General features: G+C 45.6%; 1 protein-coding gene across 1 annotated transcript in view; it reads left to right on the top strand.

Annotated features, from left to right (window-relative positions):
- The window catches only part of VWDE (von Willebrand factor D and EGF domains), a 168497-nt gene extending 151684 nt beyond the window's left edge, over window positions 1-16813 (top strand). The window contains exons 27-32 of the mRNA XM_068236783.1: window positions 2903-2998; window positions 8777-8872; window positions 10572-10667; window positions 14090-14185; window positions 14294-14397; window positions 15628-16813. Of these exons, the coding sequence (XP_068092884.1) occupies window positions 2903-2998; window positions 8777-8872; window positions 10572-10667; window positions 14090-14185; window positions 14294-14397; window positions 15628-15642 (503 nt within the window). The 3' untranslated portion in view covers window positions 15643-16813. The remainder of the gene's footprint in view (window positions 1-2902; window positions 2999-8776; window positions 8873-10571; window positions 10668-14089; window positions 14186-14293; window positions 14398-15627) is intronic.
- Window positions 16814-23805: the final 6992 nt, after the last annotated feature.

Raw genomic sequence — 23805 nt, 5'->3', positions numbered from 1 at the left:
GGGATCACTGTAAGAAGAAAATGGTGAGCTTCTGAGAGGAACTGACGGTGAGGTTAGTATGTAATATTCATTTGCAGCTACATCGCATGTTTATTTTAAATAATTTTTCTCAGTTCAGGATCGCTTTAAGTGCCCATACACACAGGGGCAATTACCGCTAATCACCAAATTGCCGGCGATCGCTATCGCTTTTTAAAGTGCTAGCACAATATTAACTACCGGTATATGGCAGACGATGCAAAAAAAAAACCTGCTAATCACCTTCGCTCAAAAATTACAAAACTATACAGTAATGTTTATGCATTAATTGTGGAAAAATTGTCACTGCAACTTGCTAGTGTGAATGGGCCCTTAAGGGCAGAGAGATGGCAGATGACATTTAATGTATGGTAGATAAATGTAAAGTCATTCACCTTGGACATGCCAATGGTAGAGCAACGTATAAAATAAATGGCTTACAGCTGGGAACAGCTTGCAGAAAAACTTAGGGATGCTGGTTGATAACAAGATAACTCAACATATTCAATGCCAAGCAGCAGCAGCTAAAGCAAATACAATTCTTAGTATCCTAAAGATGCAGGATACTACTCTGGGCTGGAACACACTAGGAATGGCTGCAGAGCTGTAAAACCATCATGGGGCTGTGTGCAGCGATTCCTAGGGCATTTGCTAAAAACAAGGAACACCGAGAGCCCCAATAGTGTAATATGTACTGGTAAATGGTTACTAGATAGAGTAAATATTAATACTCACAAACCAGGGTTACCATTAGGCAACCACTGTAAAGGCAGGTGGGGAGATTTTCCTGACCCCACTCAGGAATAAGAAGTCGCTCTCTGTAGATGAGAAAAAGGGGGTTCAACCCTCCACCCAGAGTGGACTCAATATTATGCAGGAGAACAGAGGTGCCAAAAGGATCAAAGGAAGCTAAATGAGCTTAACCTTCCTGGCGGTAAGCCCGAGCTGAGCTCGGGCTTTGCCGCGCAGGAGGATATCTCTGCCCCTGGTGGGGCGATTTGCCCCATTAAAAGTGCTGTGCGCGCAGCTAGCACTTTGCTAGCCGCGTACACAGCTTGATCGCCGCCGCTCTGTGGCGATCGCCCGCACGCAGCGGCGGAAGAGGGGCCCCCGTCAGAGCCCTGCGCTGCCCGAACCAATGCGTTCCGGGCAGCGCTATGGGCTGGATCGGAGGCGTCTGACGTCAGGACGTCGGCTGACGGCCATGACGTCATTCCGATCGTCGCCATGGCGACAGGAGAAGCCAAACAGGGGAACGCGTTATGTACGCGTTCCCCTGTTTGCTATTGATGTCGGCGACGATCGCACTAGAGGGACACATGCGCCCTCTAGTGGTGTTTCATGTAGCTACCACTCTGATAGCTTTACATGAAACAAAAAAAAAAATAAAAAAAAAATGGATTCTGCCTATTTGGCAGAAAAAATAAACCGCCAGGAAGGTTAAAAACCAAATCCTTGGTAAATAGAGGAGGTAGTGGTGGACTTACCTCCTCCAAGTAGACACACAACGACTGTAGTAAAGACAGTCAATGTATTTTATTTATGAACTCCAAATATGCAACGCGTTTCGCAGGTTTGATCCCGCTTCATCAGGCAATAACAACGGAGCAATAGCATATGTGGTCAGTAGAAGAGCCAGGCACCTCTGCCCCTAGGGCATTTGCGATTCTCCGACACTTGGAAGCGCTGTACAGTAAATTGTACAGCGCTTCTGATTTGTGATTATTTTTTTTTTAAATAAAACTTTATTATACTTACCCAGTGTCCTTTTTTTCCATCCATAGCCCTGCCCCCTAAAGTAAGAGGTCATAGTTAGATGCTTCTCTAGGACCAATCCGAGAAGCGTCTGTGATCTCTCTTCCTTTAGGGGGCGGAGCTACGGACGGAAGAAGGAAATCAAGACAACCAGTAAGTATTTAAAGTTTTATTGAAACACGATTGCTCGGCCCCCAAAGCGCTGCAAAATCTCTTTGATAAGCAATTTATTCAGCACTTATATACTTTGCATTGAGCATTATCCTCCACGAGCTCAGCTCGTCCATGACCGCCGGAGGGCGCCGCTCAGGCCGCGCTGGGCGATTTTGATAAATTTTTTTAAAACCTGGGGAAGTTTTAAAAAATTTGGGGAATGTTGGGGAAGATCGCCGCCAATCCGCTGCCGCTCGCCGCCGATCCGCCGCTACCCGACGCGTAACGGGCCGCCCCCCCCCGACCCCTGCGCAGCCTGGCCAATCAGTGCCAGGCAGCGCTGAGGGGTGGATCGGGATTCCCTCTGACGTCACGACGTCGATGATGTCATTCCATTCGTCGGCATGGCGACGGGGGAAGCCCTAAAGGAAATCTCGTTCAGAACGGGATTTCCTTATGGGCAAGCGTGCTGGCGGCGATCGGAGGGGTGGGAGGGACGCGGCAGGGAGGGGGAAATCATGTAGCTAGCGCTAGGCTAGCTGCATGATGATACTGCTGCGCAGGTTAATGCACTAAAAATGCTGCATGTCCTGCGATTGCGGTTTTCCCTAATCGCAATCGCACTAAAGGGGTCTCCCGCACTCACTCACATTGGCAAAACATTTTGGGGAATCGCCAGCGATTGTTGGCAATCCAAAACGCTGCCAAAAACGCCCTAGTTCATCCATGGGTTTCGTCTAATTGCCATCTGGAGTCGGGAAGGAATTTTCTCCTTTTAGGGGTTAGTTGGCACAAACGTTGTAAAGGTCGTTTTTTTCTTCCTCCGGATCAGCTGGGGTATGTGAGGGTGCAGGAGAGAAATGTACAGAATATTTACTTTATTTGCTTGTGTTTTTTCCCTACTATTTGGTTGGGTTTGATGGACGGATGTCTTTTATCCACCAAACTAACTGTGTAACTATGTTTATTTGGTTAGCGGTGTGCCAGCCGGTCTGCCTCAATGGAGGCACCTGTCTGAAGTCCAACCTCTGCCTCTGTCCCAACGGCTTCTACGGAGCGCAGTGCCAGAACGGTGAGTTTATAGAACATCGCATGCGCAAAATCTGCACAATTCAACAAATGCAATTGCAAAGTTCACCCCTTCCAATCAGTGGCGTAGCTAAGGAGCTGTGGACCCCGATGCAAGTTTTACAATAGGGCCCCCCAAGCACTCTATACATAACAATTGATACGGCCCAGCAAAACCTGCCAATGGCAACTACAGTGTCAGAGGTGCAAGAAAGGGATGGGGAACAGCTTGTTAATGATTACCACTATTCAAAGTATCTATAGAAGTGATTATTATGAGCACAGGACCAAGAGAGCTAATACTGTTGTTGAGGGAGGGCCCTTTGGGGCCCCCTCTGGCATCAAGGGCTCCGATGCGGTCGCAACCTCTGCAACCCCTATTGCTACGCCCCTGCTTCCAATCCAATTACTGTATCGCAGACGTGAGTAGTGGGGATCCAGTAGGGTCTCTACCACCGCACACTAGAGGGAGGGGGCGATCCAACATCGGGGGGGGGGGGGGGGCTGGGGAGGATGTCTGACACTTTGATCACATGGCCTGAAGCTGTGCCAGAATAGATCTGGGAATGATTGCACCCACGTAATACTTAACCACTTTATCCACCACTACAGTATATCTACATCCTCTGTGACTTCATCTAAGCCTCGAGTCAGTAGATATACGTCTTGTAGCAGAAGCAGTGCTGTGCAGGATTGGGCTTGCCCCTGTGCACATTTCTGGCACTATCTGATGCAGCACTAATTGGTGAACGGGAATAAATGTTCTCTGAGCTAATGAGAATGACTTTTACCATTAAAAATACTTTTATTGTCTCAGTTCATAGTGAAAAATACACTCTGTAGCATTATTTCAGAATCAAATATCTTCACCATAAATTGTGACCGGAACATAATCTAAGTTTTGTGATAAGCAGTAAGAATAGCCAAACAAAATGTGTGTTTTTTATCTACAGTAGCACTTTTATTTTTAAACTGGAATTTTATTTTTAAACTGAGAAATAATGTGTTTTTTCTATTTTTTTTCTTGTTTTCCCTTTAAAATTCATAGAAAACAAAATTGTTCGAGGGAAAAAATGGCATACAATGAAAGTCTAGTTGGTTAGTTTATCAGCGCTGCGTAATATGTTGGCGCTTTATAAATACAATAAATAATAATAATAATAATAAATAATAGTTTGTCTTGACAAAAACAATATATATTTCATTTCTGTGTCATTAGTAGGGATAACGTTATTTCTGATTAAATAAGGACATAGCTAAACTGTCAAAACTGCTCTGGTCCATAAGTGGGAAACAAGGTCTGGATGTGAAGTGGTTAATTGACGTGACGCAGCGCCGTGACCAAAGTGTTGGACTTATCTGAGGCATTGGTCTAGAGGGGCTGACGCCATACTGGACTAGATCCGGCAACGGGCATGTTTCCTTGTGTAAGGGCTGGTGCACACCAGAGCGGTTCATGAGCATTTTTAAAAATGCTAGTGGTTTGAAAACTGCTTGGGTAATGTATTGCAATGGGTTGGTGCACACCAGAGCTGTTCGTTTTTTCCACAGATACAAACTCGGGTCCTGCAGCATTTTTTAGATTTCTGAGGCGTTTCTGCCTCAATATTAAAGTATAGGAAAGTGGAAAACCGCTCTGAAAAACGCCAGATCAGAGTGGTTTTCCAGGCGTTTTTGTTACAAAAGCTGTTCAGTAACAGCTTTACTGTAACAATATATGAAATCTGCTACACAAAAACGCTCCAAAAAACGCTAGGCAGGTTTAGAAAACGTCTCTATCATGCCTAGAATCGCTCTGATATCTGCTTCAAAAACCTCTAGCGTTTTGCGGATCTGCTGGTGGTTTTTAGTGTGCACCGGGCCTCAGACTATGTCCAACATTGGGCCTGAACTGGAAAAAGCCAGTGATGGACATAGTATTGGAAACGGTGAAAGGATTACCATGACATCACAGTCTGGGGGGGGGGGGGTTTCCTAAGCAAGGCAATCTGAGCCACCCTTCCCCAACATACCCACCCAGTCTATGGCAGTGATCTGCAAACTCGGCTCTCCAGCTGTTACGGATCTACAAGTCCCACAATGCATTGCTGGAGTCTGACAGCCACAGTCATGATTCATAAAGGCAAATGCATCGTGGGACTTGTAGTTCCTTAACAGCTGGAGGGCCAAGTTTGCAGATCACTGGTCTATGGGGAGGGTGTGAGGTGTGAATGCACCCAGAGTGGGACACACAATAGCATCAGTACAGGAGAACACTGGAAAGCTAGTGTTCTCCTGTACTGATTCCTCACCCCGATTTACATTCTGAAAATGTATCACAGGTAGGTAGATCTTTAGTCCCGTCAGGTGCAGCTCTGCGGAATGTTCATTTTGGAGAATTCTGCAGCCATTGAAAATAATTGCCTGGTCTCTCAGACTGCGCTGGGAAAATAATTCTGCTTAGCTAAACATAAAATTCTACTATATGTTACTACAGGGCCTCTTTACTGCATTCTACTATATGTCAGTACAGGGCCTCTTTACTGCATTCTACTATATGTCACTACAGGGCCTCTTTACTGCATTCTACTATATGTCACTACAGGGCCTCTTTACTGCATTCTGCTATATGTCACTACAGGGCCTCTTTACTGCATTCTACTATATGTCACTACATAGCCTCTTTACTGCATTCTACTATATGTCACTACAGGGCCTCTTTACTGCATTCTGCTATATGTCACTACAGGGCCTCTTTACTGCATTCTACTATATGTCACTACAGGGCCTCTTTACTGCATTCTGCTATGTGTCACTACAGGGCATCTTTACTGCATTCTACTATATGTCACTACAGGGCCTCTTTACTGCATTCTACTATATGTCAGTACAGGGCCTCTTTACTGCATTCTACTATATGTCACTACAGGGCCTCTTTACTGCATTCTGCTATATGTCACTACAGGGCCTCTTTACTGCATTCTACTATATGTCACTACATAGCCTCTTTACTGCATTCTACTATATGTCACTACAGGGCCTCTTTACTTCATTCTGCTATATGTCACTACAGGGCCTCTTTACTGCATTCTACTATATGTCACTACAGGGCCTCTTTACTGCATTCTGCTATGTGTCACTACAGGGCCTCTTTACTGCATTCTACTATATGTCACTACAGGGCTTCTTTACTGCATTCTACTATATGTCAGTACAGGGCCTCTTTACTGCATTCTGTTATATGTCAGCACAGGGCCTCTTTACTGCATTCTGCTATATGTCACTACAGGGCCTCTTTACTGCATTCTACTACATGTCACTACAGGGCCTCTTTACTGCATTCTGCTATATGTCACTACAGGGCCTCTTTACTGCATTCTGCTATGTGTCACTACAGGGCCTCTTTACTGCATTCTACTATATGTCGCTACAGGGCCTCTTTACTGCATTCTACTATATGTCACTACAGGGCCTCTTTACTGCATTCTGCTATATGTCACTACAGGGCCTCTTTACTGTATTCTACTAACTGTCACTACAGGGCCTCTTTACTGCATTCTGCTATATGTCACTACAGGGCCTCTTTACTGCATTCTGCTATATGTCACTACAGGGCCTCTTTACTGCATTCTGCTATATGTCACTGCAGGGCCTCTTTACTGCATTCTGCTATATGTCACTACAGGGCCTCTTTACTGCATTCTACTATATGTCACTACAGGGCCTCTTATGCTATATGTCACTACAGGGCCTCTTTACTGCATTCTGTTATATGTCACTACAGGGCCTCTTTACTGCATTCTGCTATATGTCACTACAGGGCCTCTTTACTGCATTCTACTATATGTCACTACAGGGCCTCTTTACTGCATTCTGCTATATGTCACTACAGGGCCTCTTTACTGCATTCTGCTATATGTCACTACAGGGCCTCTTTACTGCATTCTGCTATATGTCACTACAGGGCCTCTTTACTGCATTCTGCTATATGTCACTACAGAGCCTCTTTACTGCATTCTACTGTATGTCACTACAGGGCCTCTTTACTGCATTCTGCTATATGTCACTACAGGGCCTCTTTACTGCATTCTGCTATATGTCACTACAGGGCCTCTTTACTGCATTCTGCTATATGTCACTACAGGGCCTCTTTACTGCATTCTGCTATATGTCACTACAGGACCTCTTTACTGCATTCTGCTATATGTCACTACAGGGCCTCTTTACTGCATTCTGCTATATGTCACTACAGGGCCTCTATACTGCATTCTACTATATGTCACTACAGGGCCTCTTTACTGCATTCTGCTATATGTCACTACAGGGCCTCTTTACTGCATTCTGCTATATGTCACTACAGGGCCTCTTTACTGCATTCTGCTATATGTCACTACAGGGCCTCTTTACTGCATTCTGCTATATGTCACTACAGGACCTCTTTACTGCATTCTGCTATATGTCACTACAGGACCTCTTTACTGCATTCTGCTATATGTCACTTCAGGGCCTCTTTACTGCATTCTGCTATATGTCACTACAGGCCCTCTTTACTGCATTCTGCTATATATCACTACAGGGCCTCTTTACTGCATTCTGCTATATGTCACTACAGGACCTCTTTACTGCATTCTGCTATATGTCACTACAGGACCTCTTTACTGCATTCTGCTATATGTCACTACAGGGCCTCTTTACTGCATTCTGCTATATGTCACTACAGGCCCTCTTTACTGCATTCTGCTATATGTCACTACAGGGCCTCTTTACTGCATTCTGCTATATGTCACTACAGGGCCGCTTTACTGCATTCTGCAATATGTCACTACAGGGCCTCTTTACTGCATTCTGCTATATGTCACTACAGGCCCTCTTTACTGCATTCTGCTATATGTCACTACAGGGCCTCTTTACTGCATTCTGCTATATGTCACTACTTGGCCTCTTTACTGCATTCTGCTATATGTCTCTACAGGGCCTCTTTACTGCATTCTGCTAAATGTCACTACAGGGCCTCTTTACTGCATTCTGCTATATGTCACTACAGGGCCTCTTTACTGCATTCTGCTATATGTCCCTACAGGGCCTCTTTACTGCATTCTGCTATATGTCTCTACAGGGCCTCTTTACTGCATTCTGCTATATGTCACTACGGGACCTCTGTACTGCATTCTGCTAGATGTCACTACAGGGCCTCTTTACTGCATTCTGCTATATTTCACTACAGAGCCTCTTTACTGCATTCTACTATATGTCACTACAGGGCCTCTTTACTGCATTCTACTATATGTCACTACAGGGCCTCTTTACTGCATTCTGCTATGTCACTACAGAGCCTCTTTACTGCATTCTACTATATGTCACTACAGAGCCTCTTTACTGCATTCTACTATATGTCACTACAGGGCCTCTTTACTGCATTCTGCTATATGTCACTACGGGACCTCTGTACTGCATTCTGCTAGATGTCACTACAGGGCCTCTTTACTGCATTCTGCTATATTTCACTACAGAGCCTCTTTACTGCATTCTACTATATGTCACTACAGGGCCTCTTTACTGCATTCTGCTATATGTCACTACAGGGCCTCTTTACTGCATTCTGCTATATGTCACTACAGGGCCTCTGTACTGCATTCTGCTATATGTCCCTACAGGGCCTCTTTACTGCATTCTGCTATATGTCCCTACAGGGCCTCTTTACTGCATTCTGCTAAATGTAACTACAGGGCCTCTTTAGCACGTTTAGCATTGTGCTGACTTGCCTGACGTTGATAGTGATTGGCACGTTATTGTGTGATTTCAGCGGTGTGCAGCCCCCCATGTAAGAATGGCGGTCAGTGCATGCGGAATAATATGTGCAGCTGCCCGGATGGCTACGTCGGGAAGAGGTGCCAGACAAGTAAGTCCCTGTGTGTCTGTATCTATAGAGGTAACCAGTGTGTGTGTGTCTGTGCGTTTCCGGTGTACGCGTGTGTGCTTGTGCATCCGTTTTTTCTGCAAATTTGTATGTTCTGTAAAGTGCTGCAGAAGATGTCAGTGCTATATAAATACATAATAATAATATGGGAGGACATTACACTATGACTACTGTAGGATTAGAGTGTGAGCTGCTCTGAGGACAGTCAGTGACATGACTATGTACTCTGTAATGTGCTGCAGAAGATGTCAGTGCTATATAAATACATAATAATAATATGGTAGGACATTAGACTATGACTATGGTAGGATTAGAGTGTGAGCTCCTCTGAGGACAGTCAGTGACATGACTATGTACTCTGTACAGTGCTGCAGAAGATGTCAGTGCTATATAAATACATAATAATAATATGGTAGGACAGTAGATTATGACTATGGTAGTATTAGAGTGTGAGCTCCTCTGAGGACAGTCAGTGACATGACTATGTACTCTGTAATGTGCTGCAGAAGATGTCAGTGCTATATAAATACATAATAATAATATGGGAGGACATTAGACTATGACTTTGGTAGGATTAGAGTGTGAGCTCCTCTGAGGACAGTCAGTGACATGACTATGTACTCTGTAATGTGCTGCAGAAGATGGTAGTGCTATATAAATACATAATAATAATATGGTAGGACATTAGACTATGACTATGGTGGGATTAGAGTGTGAGCTCCTCTGAGGACAGTCAGTGACATGACTATGTACTCTGTAATGTGCTGCAGAAGATGGTAGTGCTATATAAATACATAATAATAATATGGTAGGACATTAGACTATGACTATGGTGGGATTAGAGTAGTGTGAGCCAGGGCCGGGCCGAGGCATAGGCGAGAGAGGCTCCAGCCTCAGGGTGCAGTGTAGGAGGGGGCACACAATTCATTCAGCTGTCATTCCTAATCGTGTATGAAGCAGAAAGAAATAAGAAAAGGGGATACATAGCAGTGACTGCAAGCCAGATAATTAGAGATTAAGGTGTTGGGGAGGTTGTGGGCCCTGTGGCCCTCTTAGTCTAATAGCAATCAGTGTGTGACGGCTGGGGTGGGAGGGATGGAGGGGCGCACTTTGGTGTCTCAGCCTTGGGTGCTGGAGGACCTTGTCCCGGCTCTGGTGTGAGCTCCTCTGAGGACAGTCAGTGACATGACTATGTACTCTGTAATGTGCTGCAGAGGATGTCAGGGCTATATAAATACATAATAATAATATGGTAGGACATTAGACTATGACTATGGTAGGATTAGATTGTGAGCTCCTCTGAGGACAGTCAGTGACATGACTATGTACTCTGTAATGTGCTGCAGAAGATGTCAGTGCTATATAAATACATAATAATAATATGGGAAGACATTACACTATGACTATGGGAGGATTAGACTGTGAGCTCCTCTGAGGACAGTCAGTGACATGACTATGTACTCTGTACAGTGCTGCAGAAGATAATACTAAATGATATAGTAATATAGAGAGGGAGGCGGGAATCTGGAGGCTACAGGGACAAATGGAAGGAGAAGAGAATGACACATGAATTATGGGGTGCCAGGCTAATAATAGAGTTAGAGAGAGATGGAAATATAGAGAAAGGACAGGTGATATTAGCAGCGTTTTGCTTGAACGAGTATTCTCTCTCTTTATATAGGTGTCTGTGACCCGATCTGCATGAACGGTGGGAAGTGTGTGGGGCCCAATATCTGCTCCTGTCCCTCTGGCTGGAAAGGAAAAAGATGCAACACGCGTAAGAAAGCGATTTGTTTTGTTTTCCAAAAGTGAACTTGAGGGCCCTTTTCCACTAGCGGCGTTTGCGATGCTGAATCGCAAAATCGCAAACCGCTAGTGATTTTTAAATCACTAGGGTTGTTACTTTATCATAGAAATCACGAGAAGTATTTTCCACTATAGTGATTCGATTTGGAAATCACTAATCGCAAATAGCAATCGCTTGCTGGAGCGATTTTTTACAATGATAATGCAATGCAAATGAAAATCGCAAATGCATAACAGAATGAATGAAAAATGGCAATCGCAATCACTGGCGTTTGTGATTTGTGATTGCGATTGCTAGTGGAAAAGGGCCCTCGTGACAATACTGCTTTCCCTGAAGCTAAGCCCCGCCCCCCCATACTGGCACCAGTGTTCTGCCATGCTGATCCTCTGCCTCGAACACTTAACCATAGCCCCTGAACAAGCATGTGGATTAGGTGCTCTGACTGAAATCTGACCGGCTGTATAACACACCTGGAAAAAGCATGCAGCTAATCCAGACTGACACTACTGGTAAATGAAAGATCAGCAGGACAACCAGGCAACTGGTATTGTTTAACGGGAAATAAATATGGCAGCCTCCATGTCCCTTTCCGCTCAGGTTCCCAATAAGTCCTTGTCCCAGAACGAGCAGCAGATCAGATGCAGTGACTCTGGTGTGATTCCCCTTTGCTGCATGCTTGTTGCAGGGCTGTGATTCAAACACAACTAAAGCCTAAAGCTCAGCATAGCAGCCGGGCAACTGGCATTGTTTATAAAGGAATTAAGATGGCACTGGCAGTCTCCATATTACTCTCACTTAAAGAAAACCTGTAACTAAAAAAACCTCCCCTGGGGGGTAGTCACCTCGGGTGGGGGAAGCCTCCGGATCCTATTGAGGCTTCCCCCGTCCTCCTCGGTCCCACGGCAGCGGGGATGTAAATATTTACCTTCGCTCGGAGATAGGCGGAAATAGCCGATCGCTGTCGGGCTGCTCTACTATGCAGGTGCAAGTCTCCTGCAAGTCTCCTGCACCTGCTTAGTACAGCGGACCCAACAGAGATTGTCTATTTCCGCCTATCTCCATGCTGAGAGCCGCAACAGCACCCCCACTGGAGCCAGGAAAGGTAAATAAATCAGCGCTTGTCAGGCTTGTCGAGGGAGGATTGCGGGAGACTTCGGGGGAGCCAGCGCTGGATTGCCTGCAGCTACAGGGGAGGGGGAAGCCTCAATGGGGCCCTGAGGCTTCCCCCCTCCCGAGGTGAGTACCCCCCAGGGGAAACTTTTTTTTGTTACAGAGTCTTCTTAAAAGACAACTGAAATCAGAACTAGAGGGAGGCATCCATATTTGCACGTCAGCCCTGCTGATCTATTTGGCTGCAGTAGTGTCTGAATCACACACCTGAAACAAGCATGCAAAAAATATCAGAAACACCTGATCTGCTGCATGCTTGTTCAGGGTCTATGGCTGAAAGTATGAGAGGCAGAGGATCAGCAGGACAACCAGGCAACTGGTATTGCTTAAAGAGGAACTTCAGCCTAAACAAACATACTGTCATTAAGTTACATTAGTTATGTTAATTAAAATAGATAGGTAATATAATCTCTTACCCACACTGTTTTAAAATAACAGGCATATGTTTGATTTGATGATGGCAGCCATCTTTTTGGTTGAAAGGAGGTGACAGGGGGCATGAGACACAGTTCCAACTGTCCTCGGTCCTGAGCACCTCTCCCAGTTGCTAGGCAATGTGAATAACAACATAGGAAATCCCATCGTGCTCTGCACAGCATCAGGGAAAAAAAGCCTGGGCTTTTTTTCTTTGATGGGTGGAGCTTAGCTAAAAATGCAGCTAAAAATGATGCTTTGGTAAGAAAAACAAAGTTGTGATGCTGTGAAACTGTTAAAGAAACACCAAACCTTTTCAGTTCTGCTGAGTAGATTTTTAGTCTGGAGGTTCACTTTAAAAGTAAATAAATATGGCAGCCTCCATATACCTCTCACTTCAGGTTTCTTTTAAAGAGTCTGAAGCCAGATATAAAAATGGCTTTTTAGCAAATATTCAGCAGGGGCGATCGCCGCTATCCCGCGGCATAACGAGGGGTCTTTAGTCCCCAAATCCCCCCTGCTACCTCCGGGGAGCGCTGCCGTGTGAGGCAGAGCTATGAGCTGCAGCCCTGCCTCACACGCGTCCATCAGCGGCAGATCTCCGCCTCTCCCCGCCCCTCTCAGTCTGCCTTCTCTGAGAGGGGCGGGGGAGAGGCGGAGATCCGCCGCTGATAGACGTGTGTGAGGCAGAGCTGCAGCTCATAGTCCTGCCTCACACGGAAGCGCACAGGGGTAGCAAAATCTACGACCAAGTTGGTTGTGGATTTTGCAGCGGGGATTTGGGGGGTAAAGACCCCTCGTTATGCCGCGGGATAGCGGCGGTTTAGCAGGGGCAAACATATGAATATAAGATAAAAAGCCATTTTTTATCTTGCTTCAGACTCTCTTTAAGGTCCTGGAAACTGAAAAAAAAGGAGGTTAAAGGATACCCGAAGTGACATGTGACATGATGAGAGAGACATGTGTATGTACAGTGCCTAGCACACAACTAACTATGCTGTGTTCCTTTTTTTCTTTCTCTGGCTGAAAGAGTTAAATATCAGGTATGTAAGTGGCTGACTCAGTCCTGACTCAGACAGTAAGTGACTACAGGGTGACTCTCACTGATAAGAATTTCCCCCTTTTTTATCTCTTTCTTGCTCTCAGAAGCCATTTTCTGCTAGGAAAGTGTTTTATAGTTGGAATTTCTTATCAGTGAGGGTCACACTGTAGTCACTTCCTGTCTGAGTCAGGACTGAGTCAGTCACTTACATATCTGATATTTAACTCTTTTAGGCAGAGAAAGAAAAAATGGAACACAGCCTAGTTATTTGTGTGCTTGGCACTGTACATACCCCATGTCTATCTCATGTCACATGTCACCTCGGGTATCCTTTTAAAGACAAAATCTTCTGTATAGAAGTTTTCTGAATTCTACCAAGAGTGACTTTTGGCCACGAAAATGAAACTTTGATCAGTCTTTTAATCTCAAGATTCAGTTGTCCTTATGCAGAACCATTGAGATCTGGGAAATGGTCCGTACACGATAATTGGCGAAGGCTCTCTCTATTACGCTTGTGTGGCTGTGAATAATGCCATTCATATAGTAGTCCTTTCATTCCTTCGTAAATGGCGATCGGAATTCTCCGGTCTCTGTGATATTTTGGTTAGTAATTAGGCAGAACGTTTAGTTATCTGCTGTTAGAAGAGAAAACATTAGAACAGTGGGCTGCGCTCATTCTCGCCGGTCTGCGCCACTCCCTATCAATCTCGTCTCCCCGTGTATATTTACCCTAATCAACGGCACCATTTCTTTCTGATTCCCACAGCAATCTGCCTGCAGAAGTGCAAGAATGGGGGCGAATGTATCGGCCCCAATACGTGCCAGTGCCCCTCGGAGTGGGAGGGGCCTCAGTGCCAGAACCGTGAGTATTCCTTCGCGTCTGAGGGCGCTACGGCCCGATCGTGGCTTTCACAGACATTTAAATGTAATGAAAATAATGTTGGTTTGTTTTTTTCCTTTATTATTTCAGCCGTGTGTAATTACAAGTGTTTATATGGCGGTCGGTGTACGGCGCCCAGCGTATGCTCCTGCCGCCCTGGATACGCCGGAGTGACGTGCAGCCAGAGGTTACAGGTGGGTAACTCGAGCTCTTCTCGATATTTGTCGCAGTGATAGTTCATCCAAGTCTGTTATTAAAGGGAAACTTCAGCCTAAACAAACATACTGTTATTAAGTTACATTAGTTATGTTAATTAGAATAGATAGGTAATATAATCTTTTACCCACCCTGTTTTAAAAGAACAGGCAAATGTTTGTGATTCATGGGAGCTGCCATCTTTGTCATGGGGGCAGCCATCTTTTTGGTTGAAAGGAGGTGACAAGGAGCAGGAGACACAGTTCCAACTGCCCTGTGTCCTGATTATCCCTCCCAGCTGCACACTCTAGGCTTCAAATGTCAAATTCAAAATTAAAAAAAAAAAACATTGCACCAAAACAGCAGAACGAGAACAACATCATCAGAAATCCCATCATGCTTTGCACAGCATAAGGGGAAAACTGCCCGGGCAGTTTTCTTCTGTGCAGCTGAAAATGAGGCTTGTATAAGAGAAACAAAGTTCTGATGCTGTGAAACTGTTAAAGAAACACCAAGCTTTTTCAGTGCTGCTGAGTCGATTTTTAGTCCGGAGGTTCACTTTAAAGTAAACTTGGGACTTTTTTGAATTTGAAGTGTAGCTGAGATGGCGCAATAGAAAAAAACGTATACATACCTGGAGCTTCCTCCAGCCTTATCCGTCCCCCGTTGCCATCCTACACCTTCTGGATCCTCTGTAAGGACTCCCGTAAGTTTGGCCAGTTGGCGCATGCACAGTGCGGCTGTGTGCTGTCCCCTGTTGCGATCCGGTGGTTGGGAGCATTCTGCGCCTGCACAGTAGGACTACGCAGGTGCAGAACGCTCTCAGCCACAGGAGTGCAATGGGGGACAAGCATACGTCCGGGCCGCGCATGCGCAATAAGCCCCAACTGGCCAAACTTACGGGAGTCCTTACAGACAGTCCAGGAGGCGGAGGACGGTGCCGCCATCTCATGTACATTTTAACCTTCCTATGAGCTTGACACGCGCATTAAAATAACTAGGTAGGAACGGTAAGGTTTAAAAAGCACTCCTATCTTTGCATTGGAGCGCAATCATAATGCAATTGCCATTTTGCCAAACGGCACTCACTGGTGTGGGTTCACCTGCATTTACTTTTATTAGCAAAGCGCTGCTGAAATCTCATGTGGGTCCGGGGCCTGATAAACCCCAAAAGAATAAAATATTTGTTCCTGGACCCAATTTTCACAGTCGTCGTTTCTTTTGAACAGGCCATTCGTGGGTGAAGAGGAAATTCTACAAGAACACAGAAGAGTTGTGAACCAAGCGCCGCAGTGACCGCAAACTATTCATCAGGACGTGACTGAACCTGAAGCACAAAGTTTAGCATTCCACGTACAGCCGTGGACAAACCACGTTACACATCGCTTGGATTTCATCTGTCAGATCTGCAAAATTTACTAGCAGTCTAGAAACCATGATGGCCTTCCTCATATTCTTCTAAGTTACACTCACTGGACACGTGTCCACAGGGAAATTGTTTATTGGGTACAGCTCCTGCCATGCGGCCGTGGGGAAATTGTTTATTGGGTACTGCTCCTGACATGCGTCCGTGGGGAAATTGTTTATTGGGTACAGCTCCTGCCATGCGGCCGTGGGGAAATTGTTTATTGGGTACCGCTCCTGACATGCTTCCGTGGGGAAATTTTTTATTGGGTACTGCTCCTGACATGCTTCCGTGGGGAAATTGTTTATTGGGTACCACTCCTGACATGCTTCCGTGGGGAAATTTTTTATTGGGTACTGTTCCTGACATGCGTCCGTGGGGAAATTTTTAATTGGGTACAGCTCCTGCCATGCGGCCGTGGGGAAATTGTTTATTGGGTACAGCTCCTGACATGCTTCCGTGGGGAAATTTTTTATTGGGTACTGCTCCTGACATGCTTCCGTGGGAAAATTGTTTATTGGGTACCGCTCCTGACATGCTTCCGTGGGGAAATTTTTTATTGGGTACTGCTCCTGACGCGTCCGTGGGGAAATTGTCTATTGGGTACTGCTCCTGACATGCTTCCATAGGGAAACTGTTTATTGGGTACCGCTCCTGACACGTCTCCGCAGGGAAATTGTTTATTGGGTACTGCTCCGGAAACGTGTCTGCGGGGAAATTGTTTGAGTACCGCTCCTGACACAAGTCCGCAGGGAAATTGTTTATTGGGTATTGCTCTGGAAACGTGTCTGCGGGGAAAATTATTATTGGGTACTGCTTCTGACACACGTCCATGGGGAAGTTGTTTATTGGTTACTGCTCTTGACATGCATCCATGGGGAAATTATGGATATTGGGTACTTCTCCCACCACACAGATGTTGGGAAATGCTGTATATTGGGTAGGGATGAGCATTCCAAATCAGAACGCTGTTCTGAATGATTTGGAACAGAACTTAAATGTCAAGCACAGTGGACTGCGGGGGGGGGGGGGGGGGTTAACCCAACCTTGATGCCGCCTCCATACCTTGCCCTCCATGGTGCGTTCCAGCTCCCCAGCTACTTTCTCCCTACAGCTCTCCTCTCCTTTCAGCTACCCAGCTACTTTCTCCTTCCAGCTCCCCTCTCCTTCCAGCTTCCCAGCTACTTTCTCCTTCCAGCTCCCCTCTCCTTCCAGCTCCCCAGCTACTTTCTCCTTCCAGCTCCCCTCTCCTTCCAGCTCCCCAGCTACTTTCTCCTTCCAGCTCTCCTCTCCTTCCAGCTCCCCAGCTACTTTCTCCTTCCAGCTCTCCTCTCCTTCCAGCTCCCCTCTCTTTCCAGCTACCCAGCTACTTTCTCCTTCCAGCTCCCCTCTCTTTCCAGCTACCCAGCTACTTTCTCCTTCCAGCTCTCCTCTCCTTCCAGCTCCCCAGCTACTTTCTCCTTCCAGCTCCCCTCTCTTTCCAGCTACCCAGCTACTTTCTCCTTCCAGCTCCCCTCTCCTTCCAGCTCCCCAGCTACTTTCTCCTTCCAGCTCCCTAGCTACTTTCTCCTTCCAGCTCCCCTCTCCTTCCAGCTCCCCAGCTACTTTCTCCTTCCAGCTCCCCTCTCCTTCCAGCTACCCAGATAGTTTCTCCTTCCAGCTCTCCTCTCCTTCCAGCTGCCCAGCTACTTTCTCCTTCCAGCTGCCCAGCTACTTTCTCCTTCCAGCTACCCAGCTACAGTCTCCTTCCAGCTCCCCAGCTACTTTCTCCTTCCAGCTCCCCAGCTACTTTCTCCTTCCAGCTGTAAAGGAGGCAATAGGGAGAGCTGGAATGCACGATGGAGGGGAGTGCACAGAGGCGGAGTCAAGGGTGAGTTAGCACCCTCCTTTCCCCCGATCTGCTGTTTTTGAAATTTAAGTTCTGCATTCTGAAAGCTCATCATCCCTAAAAATGGGTACCCCCTCCCCCCTCCGGCTATGGGTAAATTGTGTTTATTTGGCTGATTATATATTTAAGAACTGTGTGTGTGAGCGGCCAGCCTGATGCCAGAGAGGGATCACTTTGGGGTCCTTAAAGCTGCAAATACTCACCTGGAATTATGACGGAACAAGAATCAGTGACAATTGTGGCCTTTTATGCTGTACAGCGACAGGCTCTGTACCCAGCTGGGATCTGCTACTGTACCTGTTATTTATCTACATTCTCAAATATGGAACCCTTATTTGGTACGTTTCAATTTGGGGTTTTGGATGTAATTTAAGATGCTACTAAAACATTTTTGTTTTTAAGAAAACAATTGTAAAAGGGTGGAGGTATTTACAGGATTCGTGTATTTGATTTATTTATTTTTGTCCAGCACTAAAATGATTTTTTTTTAAATAAAAATTTTGGATTTTTTTTATAATAAATATATAAACTTGTACAACAAAACATTTGCTTTTTTATGTAGTTCTTTTATAAGCGCACAAATATATATTATTCCAGCTGTATTTTACTCAATGCATCTTATAATAGCCAAATGAAGAATAAAATAGCCAAAGTTCCGACGAAAGAGAGAAAAAGAATATCTCTAAGACCTGGAACCCACTACAAATCGCTAGCGCAATCACGCGTTTTTAACTTAGCGTTTGTAAGCAATTTCATGAGCGTTTTCCAGCAATTTTGATAGCGATTTTTTTTCAAAGTGTAAGCTTTTTGCCAGTGCTTGTGATAGCGATTTGCGATGAGCGATTTTAACCTCCTTGGCGGTATTGATGAGCTCAGCTCGTCCATTACCGCCGGAGGGCGCCGGTCAGGCCCTGCTGGGCCGATTTTCTTAATTTTTTTTTTCAAACATGCAGCAAGCACTTTGCTTGCTAAGTGTCTACTCTGATTGCCACTACCCACCGCGATAGAGGGCCCACCCCCGCGCGCAGCCTGGCCAATCAGTGCCAGGCAGCGCTGCGGAGTGGATCGGAACTCCGGATGAAGTCGCAATGTTGATGACGTCATTGCGATCGTCGCCATGGCGACGGGGGAAGCCCTCAAGGAAATCCCGTTCAGAACGGGATTTCCTTATGGGCGAGTGCGCCGGCGGCGATCGCGATCAGAGGGGTGGGAGGGATAGCGCAGGGAGGGGGGGCATCATGTAGCTAGCGCTAGGCTAGCTACATGATTGGGATAAAAAAAAAAAAAATACTGCTGCGCATCCACCCTGGCGATCTTAATTGAATGTCAGGGTGTTTAATTAGTCCTTTCAATTCATTATTTTTTTTTTATAGTTTGCACTCTAATGTAAAATATTGAAGCGCTGGCAAATCGCTCATGAATCGCTACACACAGCAATTTGTGTGTGATTTTAAATTACTGCAAACGCTCCAAAAGTGCTGCACGTCCTGCGATTGTGATTTTGCTAATCACAATCGCTACTGTGAAATTTGTTACATTTATTATTACATTAGCAGAGCGTTTAGGGAAATCGCTAGTGCTTTAATGCGCTCCCTAAAGGCTCAAAAAGGTGCTCTAGTGGGTTCCTTCCAGCCCTGAAATGGATCAAGAATCATTGCCTTGCCGCCCCTAATTCGTTGTTTGCTTTCAGTTGCACTACAAAGCACTTGGATGCTTCAAGAATAGATTGTTTTTATGGTAAAGTAATCAAAATGACCACAGGTGGAAGCTACTCAGCTTTCTATGTAATGGGGAAAAAAGATGTTACATTTGATTGAGTTTACCAGTATTTTTAGGAAGCAGTGATTTGATGTATTTTTTGGGCTGTGTGCAGTGTATGTGTGCGCCTTCATTTCTAAGCAACAAACTGCAAATATTATTTATGCCCACTGCAACTTACACTAATTAATATAATTGCTTCTAGAAATTTACTTATTCAGTTTTCGGGATCAGTCCTTTTTTCTTTTTTTTTTTTTATCTTCAGCCCATTTTAAGCCAAGCACCCATGTCGCGATTTTCCCACCGACCGATGATATTTTGAGCGCCGATCGGTCGTTTCCGCGATATCGTGACTTGGGTTCAGGTGCACAACCACACGACGTCGCTTAGCAATGCGTCGCAATAACAGCGGATTGGATCTCTAAGATCCCCAACAACTCCCACACAAAGTACCGCAATCGCTTGAAGTCTCGTTCACTCCCGGCATGTACCATCGCGTTGTGCACCCGCCGACAGGAAGAGGCGTCGCTGACGACCGTCGCCAAGGGGACGTTGAAGAAACCGTCTGGTAGCGAGTACGCAGCTTTAGTGTTAATTTTCCCTCCCTACTGCCACAGCTTATGGTCCCTCCCACTGCAAACATCACCTAGACAGCAGGCTTACATCACTGTGTAAACTTTTCAAACAGAGGGGGGACTCAATTACTTACTTTTAAAGCCGTGGCAGTAGGGAGGAAAAATAGTGTCTTTATCTTATTTGAAATAGGAAGCTTTCCATTATTTGCATGTTACTTAAGCAATAACAAAAAACAAACAAAAAAACAAATCCGCTAGTACTGCCCAGTTCCTGCAGTTAGGCAAAGGCACCCAGACCAGGTAAAAAGAAACAAGTGGGACATTGGGGAACGATTTTAGAAAAAAAAGGGGGGTTACATACATTTTGGGGCCCTATTTTTTTTTTTAGCTTTTTTTGCGGGGGGGGGGGGGGGGGGGGGTGTCACAAGCCTCTTTAAGGCTTACCTGAACTGACAGTGACATAATGAGATAAACATGGGTACATATAATACCAGTTCCACGTAGAACTTGCCTCTACCCCCTTTCTGCATTCAAAGATTTACTAGAGAACATTGTTATCTGTATGCAAATAAAGGCAGCAAGTCACATACAGCTGTGCTCCCTGGAAGAATAAACAGAAGCAAATTAGTTTTATCTGGGTGAGCAAACACTGCTGATAGCTGAAAAGTTTTAATGTTCATTATTTCTTTCTGTTTGGAGCTGAATGAAACAGGTTGTACGTCACACTGACATGGCGGCTTTACAGACCTCAGAGCTAAAATTGAACCCTTTAAATTGAAAATAGGAACATGAGACCAGAGTAAGATTCCATAGGCTGTAGCTGCACATTACAATTGATTATCTCATATGTTTATTTTCAGCTCAGCTCTGCTTTATGCTGGTAAAATAAACAGCATCTCAGTACATATTCTACACCAGTGACATTTTCCATCCTCTCTCCCCAAATTACAACCACATGTCCAGTAATGAACCGGTTTCTGGCTGCATATTTCCTACTGGGAAGAATCCATTTGTCTCGTCTATGAACAGCCAGATGATGTCATCAGAATATAAAGGTTGTTATTATACAGCCCCAAATATCCCGATTAACCTCAAACCCGGGTGTCACCTGACCAGAGCTGAGAAACGTCCCACAATTGCCAAAAATCAGAACAACGTTCATATGTAGCCTTGGAAATGGATGAGACAATTCAGCAAATGCTCAAGTTGTGGTACCCGACGCACAGCTGTTGTTGTGAGAGGGATTTGGAGGCCGACATATTTATTACCTGTTAAACAATGCCAGTTACCTGGCTGTCCTGCTGATATGTGAGGGGGAAAACTTTTCAAGATGGGTGGTGACCATGGCGGCCATTTTGAAGTCGGCTATTTTGAATACAACTTGTTTTTTTCAATAGGAATAAGGTCATGTGACATCAAACTTATTGGGAATTTCACAAGAAAAACAATGGTGTGCTTGGTTTTATCGTACCTTTATTCTTTCATAAGTTATTTACTTCAATGTGCTATCCATTGTGTTGGCTTGTCAATGCAACCCTCTCCTCCCACTCTTCACACACTGATAGCAACACTGCAGGAGAAATGCCAGCACAGGCTTCCAGTATCCGTACCCTCTTCTCCCACTCTTCACACACTGATAGCAACACCGCAGGAGAAATGCCAGCACAGGCTTCCAGTATCCGTACCCTCTTCTCCCACACTGATAGCAGCACTGCAGGAGAAATGCTATCACAGGCTTCCAGTATCCGTACCCTCTTCTCCCACTCCTCACACACTGATAGCAACACCACAGGAGAAATGCCAGCACAGACTTCCAGTATCCGTACCCTCTCCTCCCACTCTTCACACACTGATAGCAGCACTGCAGGAGAAATGCCAGCACAGGCTTCCAGTATCCGTACCCTCTTCTCCCACTCTTCACACACTGATAGCAGCACTGCAGGAGAAATGCTAGCACAGGCTTCCAGTATCCGTACCCTCTTCTCCCACTCCTTACACACTGATAGCAACACCACAGGAGAAATGCTAGCACAGGCTTCCAGTATCCGTACCCTCTTCTCCCACTCCTCACACACTGATAGCAACACCACAGGAGAAATGCTAGCACAGGCTTCCAGTATCCGTACCCTCTTCTCCCACTCTTCACACACTGATAGCAACACCGCACTAGAAATGCCAGCACAGGCTTCCAGTATCCGTACCCTCTTCTCCCACTCCTCACTCATTGATAGCAACACCGCAGGAGAAATGCCAGCACAGGCTTCCAGTATCTGTACCCTCTTCTCCCACTCCTCACACACTGATAGCAACACCGCAGGAGAAATGCTAGCACAGGCTTCCAGTATCCGTACCCTCTTCTCCCACTCCTCACACACTGATAGCAACACCGCAGGAGAAATGCCAGCACAGGCTTCCAGTATCCGTACCCTCTCCTCCCACTCTTCACACACTGATAGCAACACCGCAGGAGAAATGCCAGCACAGGCTTCCAGTATCTGTACCCTCTTCTCCCACTCCTCACACACTGATAGCAACATCGCAGGAGAAATGCCAGCACAGGCTTCCAGTATCCGTACCCTCTTCTCCCACTCCTCACTCATTGATAGCAACACCACAGGAGAAATGCCAGCACAGGCTTCCAGTATCCGTAGTTTCAGGTGCTGCACATCTCGTATCTTCACAGCATAGACAATTGCCTTCAGATGTCCCCAAAGATAAAAGTCTAAGGGGATCAGATCGGGAGACCTTGGGAGCCATTCAACTGGCCCAAGACGACCAATCCACTTTCCAGGAAACTGTTCATCTAGGAATGCTTGTACCTGACACCCATACTGTGGTGGTGCACCATATTGTTTTTCTTGTGAAATTCCCAATAAGTTTGATGTGTCACATGACCCTCTTCCTATTGAAAAACAAAAGTTGGATTCAAAATGGCCCACTTCAAAATGGCTGCCATGGTCACCATCCATCTTGAAACGTTTCCCCCCTCACATATACTAATGTGCCACAAACAGGAAGTAATATCCCCAACCATTCCCATTTTATTAAGGTGTATCCATATAAATGCCCCACCCTATAGTTTGCATATCAAGGCTAATCCTGGGAATATGTCAGTAAAAAGAGAAATCAAAGTCTCACCAAGTGACTCAGAAGCTAATGAAACTGCCAGACTCCAACATTGCACTGGGCGTACCCCAGGCAACAAAAACACTGGAAACCAAGACCATACAATAGTGGGGATGTGGGAAAAGAGGTGTCTGTTTCCTTCCCAGAGGCTCCCTGGGCCCGTAATCTCCTCCAATAGTGGAGGAAATATGTTATAAACAACTTTCCCCTGGAAGCTGTATAGCTGCATGCGCCATCCTTCTCTCTCTCTCTCCACACTTGCGATCGCTGCATGCGCACTCTCGCCGCAGGAGAATGCACAGCTGGCGTCTGGGAAATCATTTGGAAGCACAAGAGGAAAATCAGCGACATCTTGAGGATTTTTACTGATGGCTAAAGATGAAAATGAACAGGACACCGACCACTGCAATATGGCAGCCGCCACAACCCTCTCACTATAGGGTTCACACTTGGTGGGCTGTCTATTGCCACTGGGTCCAGTATTTTCCACTGTGTTACCACAAATATATAACAAATGGAGGTTAAAAAAAAAAAAATAGTGATACATAAAAACAACTTTTCAGCAAACTTTATTACCGGTGGCATACAAGTGCAGTGTCAGAAAACACACGGAGTTGTAAGTGCAGGTAAAGTGATCATCGGACAGAGAATTAGC

Source organism: Hyperolius riggenbachi, chromosome 5 (assembly GCF_040937935.1).
Source record: "Hyperolius riggenbachi isolate aHypRig1 chromosome 5, aHypRig1.pri, whole genome shotgun sequence".
Classification (NCBI taxonomy): domain Eukaryota; kingdom Metazoa; phylum Chordata; class Amphibia; order Anura; family Hyperoliidae; genus Hyperolius; species Hyperolius riggenbachi.
This window is presented reverse-complemented; position numbering and strand designations above follow the sequence as displayed.